General features: G+C 42.8%; 1 protein-coding gene across 4 annotated transcripts in view; it reads left to right on the forward strand.

The window, feature by feature from the left end:
- Positions 1 to 8,116, forward strand: part of PRPS2 (phosphoribosyl pyrophosphate synthetase 2) — a 28,007-nt gene that overhangs the window by 6,765 nt on the left and 13,126 nt on the right. For all 4 annotated transcript variants that reach the window (XM_027096586.1, XM_027096585.1, XM_027096587.1 and 1 more), the window contains one exon: positions 7,268 to 7,366. In XM_027096586.1, the coding sequence (XP_026952387.1) occupies positions 7,268 to 7,366 (99 nt within the window). The remainder of the gene's footprint in view (positions 1 to 7,267; positions 7,367 to 8,116) is intronic.

Below are 8,116 nucleotides of genomic sequence, written 5' to 3' on the forward strand. Positions count from 1 at the left end.
ACACACACACACACACACACACCCTGGTGAGTATAAAACACTGGGGGAAGTCCTGAGCAGACCACTGGATTGTATCCACGTCGGGATCCCAGTTGTGATATCCTACCTTACTTTTGCAAGATGTTACCGTGAGAACCTGAGGCAAGGTTGCACCATCTCAGCATTGTTTCTTACAGCTGCATATGAGTCTACAGTTATCTCAAGATACCAAGTTTAATTTATACCGTTATCTCTTTTTAACCTTGCAAGAGGAATGAAGTTAATATTGTTGAATTATTCTTTTTGTAACACTAGCACTGTAGGAGGCTTTGTGAGTTTCTAGAAAAACTGAAGATACGGCCTCTGCCTTCAAGAAAAATCAGAGAAGTTGGAGTTGGAGGGGAACTTGAAAGGGGAATGTATTACTTTGCTGGGCCTGCGAAAACAAATGACCACAAACTGGGAGGCTTACTTAGAATGCCAGAAATGTACTCTCTTGCAGTCCTGGAGGCCAGATGTCAGAGGTCACGCTGCCAGCAGGCTGCAGTCCCTCTGAAGACTCTGGCGGAGCCTTCTTTGCCTCTTCCTGTTTCTGCTGGCTCCTGGCATTCCTTGGCTTCTGGTAGCATCATGTCCATCTCTGCCTGTCTTCACATGGCTGCCTTCCTGTGTCTCTGTGTGTCCTTTTGTCTTTTATAAAAGGACAGTTACTGGATTTAGGGCCCACCCTAATCCAGAATGAGCTCATCTGGATCTTCACCTTAGTTACATCTGCAAAGACCCGATTTCCACATGAAGTCACAGTCTGAGGTTCTGGGTTGACGTGAGTTTTGGAGATACCATTCAGGCCTCTATGGGGAGCAACTCTTCAGCTGTTGTCCGCCTTGTATTTTATGAATAGATGGTCGGTTCCGCGGGAATCCTTTCAGTTCCATATAACATAAATCCATAAAACATATATTTATGGACATTGAAATGTGAATTTCAGATAATTGCCACATGCCGTGAAATGTTGGGGTGTGTGTTGGGGGGGCTGTGTGTGTGTCTGTCACTTTGTGACTTGCCTTTAGCTTGTGAGCAGCCCAGACCTGAGGTCCCACCTGCTCCTGTGAAGCATGTGACGTCCCACTTGTCATTTATGGAGCTGCTTTTATTCTAAACTTGATTTGCAAGTTTTATGTGTGTTTCAATTTATTTCTTTTGTCGCATCAGCGTAGTCTGTTGTCGTAGCTCTTCCTCCCATCTGGGTGTTTCTATGGGCTTGTTCAGCATCTTGGTTCTTGTCTGTGGCATAGAGAAGCTCATATCCGGCTACCATTTCTCTTCCATGTAACAGGGGGTTTAGTAAATTCTGTATTCTGTCATTTGTCATCAGATTTTCCTTTTTTTTCTAGTAGCTTTTGCACTTGGCATGAAGATATTTGATACATTGCTTCTTCTTTGGTAAATTCCTCCTTTTATTATTACTTGGCCCTTTCCCACTGTGTAACGATTTGGAACCCTAACTTGTTTTTTGGGTTTTTTTGTTTGGTTTTTGTTTTTTTCTTTTTTTTTTTAAAACCCTAACTTTCTTTTTAACTGATACAAATATTGAGACGCCTGCATTTTTTGTTTGCAAGTATTTGATTGGCAGTTACCTCTTGTTCCAATATTGTATTTTCAAACTTTGTTTCTTATGTTTAATCATAATGAAGTCTTTGTCGCATAGAGAAACTAGCATGGTCTGCATGGCTGGTGTCCTGCCCCCCACACAGGGGATGTGACGGCACTCCTGGCCTCTGGCCTCTACTTGCCAGGATTGCCCTCTGTCACCACGCTGATGAAGAGCCCTCCAGAGCTCTTGCAGCCCCAGTGGGCTTAACTGTTCCCTGGAACCGTGTTGTTCAACTGTCTCTTGATCCATGTTCCTATTGTTGGACATTGAAATGGTTTTTTTTTTTTTTTTTTTTTTGCGGTACGCGGGCCTCTCACCGTTGTGGCCTCTTTCGTTGCGGAGCACAGGCTCCAGACACGCAGGCTCAGCGGCCATGGCTCACGGGTCCAGCCGCTCCGCGGCATGTGGGATCTTCCCGGACCGGGGCACGAACCCGTGTCCCCTGCATTGGCAGGCGGACTCTCAACCAGTGCGCCACCAGGGAAGCCCAAGATGGGTTTTCTTTTGGGGGCCATTTTGAGTACCAGTTTCTTTCCTTCCTTTCACTGTTCCTTAGTCGCTTTGCTGTAAGTGTGTTTCTTGGAAACAATATGGTAGCTGCTTTTCGTTTTTACTCCAATCAGACAGTTCCACGACTTTCTGAACTTAACCGCTGATGGAAGAGATAAGATGTGGTCACCGTCAGCAGCACAGAAGCAAGGCCATGATAGCAGTTGAGAGATGGCACCAGTAGCAGCAGAGGGAATCTGGAGTTCAGAAATGGTGCGCCGTATTGTTGGAGAAAGCTCGTAGCAAAAAAGGAATCACAGAGGGCTGTGTTAGTTTCCAATTGCTGCTGTAGTAAATTACTATAAGCTGGGTGGCTTCAAACAACAGAAATGGATTCTCTCATAGTTGTGGAGGCCAGAAGTTGAAAATCAAGGTGCGGCAGGGCCATGCTCCGTCTGGAGGCTCTAGGGAAGGATCCTTCCTGGCCTCTTCCAGCTGCTGGCAACTGCCACGTTGCCTGGCTTGAGGCCGTATCCCTCTGACCTCCGCTTCCATCTTCACGTGGCTTCTCTTGCCTCTGTCGGATCTCCCTCTTTAAGGATACATACCGTAGCATCCAGGGCCCTCTGGGATAATCTCCCCATCTCAGAATCCTTAGTAAAACCACATCTGCAAAGGGCCTCTTTCGAAATAAAGTAACAGTCACACAGGCTCCAGGGGTTAGGACCTGATATCTTTGGGGCCACCATTCAGCCCACTCCAGGGGGCCTTGATAGGTCACTGATGTGTGAATAAGTGGGTATTTAGGGACAGTTCAAGCTTTGAGATAGTGTCATTATTACATCATTTATCATGTAAGTCAGGCTACTTGAGGGCTTGAAAGGGGATTCTGTGAATAATGATGCCAGGAAACAAGTGTTCACCCAGCTGTCCCAGGTGAGTCTGACTCTTGACCACCCTTTGTAGAGCCTGGCTCTTTGGGACTGACCTCGGAGGCGGCCAGGACATGTTGATTGTTCTGGCACCATCATTTCTGACCTATCTCTAGTCAAGCTGACTCGTGTTGCAGTAAGGAGAGAGACTGTTTCTCTCACCATGCTGCTCGAAAGGGAAATCTTTAATTTTGTCTATCATTTGAGGTGTGCTTTTGGACTTTTTAAATTGCTGCTAATAACTTTTCTAACTACTCATTTCTTTCCCTAGACCAGCTGGGCTGGCTTTGTATCAGGAAACTTTTGAAATGAGGGTAACAAAGGATTTAGTAAGCACCTTAGAGAAATGGCCTGAGCCTATATGTAATTCATGTACCAGCCAGGGCTAGTGATGAGGAAACCCAGGGTGATGGGGGAAAACACTTCTCCCCGCTTTTGGCTTCACGTAGGTAGGCTAAAGGCCACGTAGTGTTCGAATGTGATGGGAAGTCGTCGGCCACACTTGTTCTATGGGCTCAGAAAGAAATTCTCCTCCTCAGCCACTGGAGGAGCCCTGGGGAGCCCCACAGAGTTGTCCTTTCCTTCCCATAGGACTGTACTGTCTATGGCATCTAAGACACAATGGAATTCTGCACAGTCGATCTATTTAGAGTTACCTGCAAGGAAGCGCAGAAAAAGCTAGAGCCTTTTAACCAGATTTAAAGCTTGTTTCATTATTTTTAACCTCACTGCTTGTTTTTAAGCAAGGCTGCACATCTGTCAAATTTTATTTTTGCTTTTATTTGTATGTGCAAGAAACCAGGGACAAGTTCTGACAGTGAAGGAAAGGTTTCATGATGACACGTCAGCACAATGTAATACTAACATGGAAAAAAGATGACAATATAGTATTCATTGTAAAAAGTGTGGTGCAGAGTGGTCTGAGTTTTGGGGTAAGACTTTGGAGCCAAGTGGACTTGGGTTTGACCTTTAGTGCCATTACTTACTCTTGTTCCGTTGTGTCTTTAGTTTCCTCCTCTGGAAGTTAAGGATGGTATTTGGTACTATTTATAAAGTGCTTGGCACACAAGTGGGCAGACTCTTTCCCAAAAGAACTAGGTGTCAGATTGTTGAGGCTTTGTGTCCCACTGGGACTCTGTTGAAATCGCTCCACTTCACCATTTGGTGTGAAAACAGCCATATTTAATATGTAAACGAAGGGGTATGGCCGTGTTCCAATAAAACTTTATTTATGGACATTGAAATATGAATTTCACATACTTTTCAAATGTCACAAAGTACTGCTTTTGATTGGTCTTCAACCACTTTAAAACCTAAAAACCATTCTTAGCTCACAGGTTGTGAAGAAACAGAGCATGGGCTGTCTTGGCCCATGGGCACCAGTCCCCTGACCTCTGCTATAGTGGGTGGTCAATAATTGCTAGTTTCCTTCCCTGCTAAAAACCGTATGATGTGGGCACAGCTGGAAATAATTACTTTTGAGGGGGTAGAAGACTTGGAGCTTTTTTTCCCCCCCAAATTTTCAAGGTTATGTTCTATTTTCAATGATCAAATAGTTTCTTTTGATTTCTTAACTGGAAAAATTGAGGACAGTTGTGCTGACACAAATTTCTACAATCTCGTCAATTTTTTTTTTTTTTTTTTTCTTTTTTTTTCTCGTCAATTTTTAAAGCCTGCGAAGTTTACACTTTTTAGCGGGGCAGCAGCCGATACATTAAATAAAATCTGGACTCTGGAGAGTCTTTGTCGAGGTTGGTCTGGCTCACAAAATATTTGACCTTTATCCGTTTTTCATTAGGGGAGTCGAACGTTTTATTTTCGGTTGCTGTACCTTGACTACCTTTGTTGAAATGTCTTACAAATTTTTCTCTGTCTTGGCTATAAAGTCAGTTGAAACTTGTGGATCATTTTTCCTGCAAGATGCAGTTGGGGGTTGAGGCAAATTGCGAAAGATGGTCCAAAAACCAAATTTGAAAACAGAGTTTGAAGAAGGAGATCAGAAAGTATGAATTTAAAAATTACCCCTGTGCTTTGGCTCTCAGAAGTAAGAAATGCTCAACGCCATGGAGAGAACGCTATGGAGAGCAGAGGACTCTTCTCATAGGTTATCAGCTTAGAGAAAGAGCCCCACATTGATGAGCATTGTGAGTCAGATTCCCAGCTATCAATTTGTTCTTTTTAATTATCTTGGAATTTTGTTAGACTCAATAATTCTCATAGTTAGTGAGGTGAATGACTAAGCCTCGGAAACTTGTTGTTACAGAGATCCTGTTATTAAATATTTATCGAAGAACTGTCATGTGCAAGATACAGAGCCGGGACTGCAGGTGATGTGGAAATCTCCAAAACCAATTCTTTGCCCTTGCGGGACGCACAGTCTAGTTGTGAATTATGCATCCTACATAAAATATCTTCTGATGTCAATCTTTAAGCAGGCGGCATAAGGTGGTCCCATATGGTGGGGACCAAATGCTGTGTCCCTTTAGAAGGGACAGATCATTTCTCTCTAGATTTCTCGGAGTACCTTAAAGTTTGGAGATTGGAACCAGATCTGGAGGATCAAACACATTGGGTCTGCAGAGATGGGGGTGGAATAAGGGTAAGGTGGGTGTGCAGGTGTAGATGGCAAGGCTTAGAGTGTTCTCCGGAAGAGGGAGAGAGCGGGCCCAGTCCCCACTGCAGGGAGGACCCCTCCTGGAGGCGCAGGGATGGCGGTGGGGCAGACCAGGTCTTAGTAGCTAGAGCCGCGCTGGCGGGAGGGCTTTTTATCCCAAAGGCAACGTGGACCAGAGCAGGGGAGCTAACACGATGAAAACGTGACTTAGTTGAGCAGGTTGAACAATTTTTTAAAAATTAGAAAACTGTTTCCCCATAATCTCACTTTCTAGAAACATCTACTGGTAACATTTGGGCTGTTACCTCTCATTCTTTGTGTGTGAAAAAAGTGTGTGTGTGTGTGTGTGTGTGTGTATTATCATCAAGTAATAGGTTTCTTTTTTATAAAAGAATGGTGTTATTAGAGAAAATAAAAATAATCTGTTCACATTGTGATATAATTCCTGTGTGTTTTTACATGAATATCCTGTGTATGTGTGTGTGTGTGTATTTAACAGAGATCATTTGTTACTATTTTGAATGAAATCTTTTTTGTTTTCAGCTTTGAGATATAATTGACATGTGACATTGTAAGTTTGAATGAAATCTTCTATTAAGCTTACATTTCCTTTTTTGTGGTGTATAGAAATAACACTGTTTACAGCAAAATGCTGAACTCTTTCCCTAGGTCTAATCATGCCTCTATAATCCCTTGGATTGTTTTGACGTGGACAGAGTTACTGTCCGTCATTTATGGTGTGGAACCTAAAGCTATGGAGAAGTTGGGTACCTTCAGAGAGGATACGGTGTCACGCTGCGTGTGTTTCTCTGAATATCAAATTATCCATCACCTTAAGGTGTTCTTTCTTGGATATGGTTTTTGTCGAATTTGTAACAGCCTTCGCTCCCAGCTGTAGTGTAGAAACTTGTCTTTAGGGCTGGCCTTGGCCTTCAGGGCTCTGCAGGATGCGCCCCTGCCTCTCTCCCGGCATGCCCTCACATTCTGTCCTGGACCACTGCCTGTAGCCACGCTAGGATTCGTTCCGTCCCTGGATATGATCTCAGCCTCCATAACGTCACGTGGGCTGCTCTTGCTGCCACACTGGTCTCCCGCTTCTGCTGGCCTCACCTTAAAAAGCACTTTCCTCAGAGGGGCCTCTGACAACCAGTGTCTTTTAACTTGATGTCCTTCATGCTCTTGTCTGTCTGTCTGTCTCTCTCCCGGGACCTATTATTCTGCACAGTTGTCACAATTGGAATTATATAAATTGTGATGTTACATGTATTTATGTTTAATTATTTGCTTCTTTGATATTTGTTTTCTATACCCAGTGTCAGGCACACTGTCTCACAGTAGTAGATGTAAATAATTAATATTTGGTGAATAAAACGGGATGAGTATCTTTTGCTATTATAAGCTATAAATTTCTTTATTAATAATGAAATCATTTAAATTACTGTTTAAATTATTGAAGTATTAATTTTGAATTATTAATGTTAATTTTCTTCAAGTGTAATAAAGCATCTGTGATTCCTCTTTCTTCTATAAATCTTAGTGGGAGAAACCTGGAGGTCTCCATCTCTCCCCTGTTATAAAATCCGTGCCTTTATATTTTAGAGTCGTGCTCCGATTTCGGCGAAACTCGTGGCCAATATGCTCTCGGTCGCTGGGGCGGATCACATCATCACCATGGACCTGCATGCCTCTCAGATCCAGGTTCCAGAATTCTCTTTGTTGTCCTTGGTTATGGTGGGGCCTTAGTGCAAGTGGTTAAATCCTAACGCCCTGTTAAGTTAAATAATTTTTGAAGGAGGTAACACTACATGTGTTTTTAAGTTTGTATATGGCAACTCTTGGATTTTCATCTTTTTTACTGAACTTAGAAATATATTTAATGTTGATATCGCCTGTATCCAGCACCACCTTCCCTCTACTCACTTTTGGAGGAGCAGGAATGGCTTCTTGGTAGTAAACTCTATAATTCCATCTCCACTTCTGGAAAATAATTAGAATGGGAGAGTCGTAATGTAGGTTTTTTAAAACTCTTCATAACTTAGTTCCGTAATCTGGTAAACAGGCCAAATTACACTATGCATACTCTGTGATATAGTGAATGTTGACTTATTTGGCTTATAATAAGGTGTTTAAGAAACAGCAAATCTCTCACCCATTGATCTACGAAACCATTCTCCTATTCCTTAGGATAGAGCTGATCGTAAAATAACAGACCATGTCCCCGTATTGAACTGAAATCTGCTTCTGGAACATATCTGTCTTTTGATTTAATTCTGTTTGAATTAAGAAAAGGGCGTCTGCACAGACATAGAAAAACGGTTACCAAAGGGTAAAGGTGAGGGGGAGATAAATTAGGAGCTTGGGATGAACAGATACACACTACTATATATAAATTAGGTAAACAACAAGGTCCTACTATATAGCACAGGGAACTATATTCAGTATCTTGTA

Source organism: Aethalodelphis obliquidens, unplaced genomic scaffold, assembly GCF_003676395.1.
Source record: "Aethalodelphis obliquidens isolate GAN/ISIS:26980383/991018 unplaced genomic scaffold, ASM367639v1 scaffold104, whole genome shotgun sequence".
NCBI lineage: Eukaryota > Metazoa > Chordata > Mammalia > Artiodactyla > Delphinidae > Aethalodelphis > Aethalodelphis obliquidens.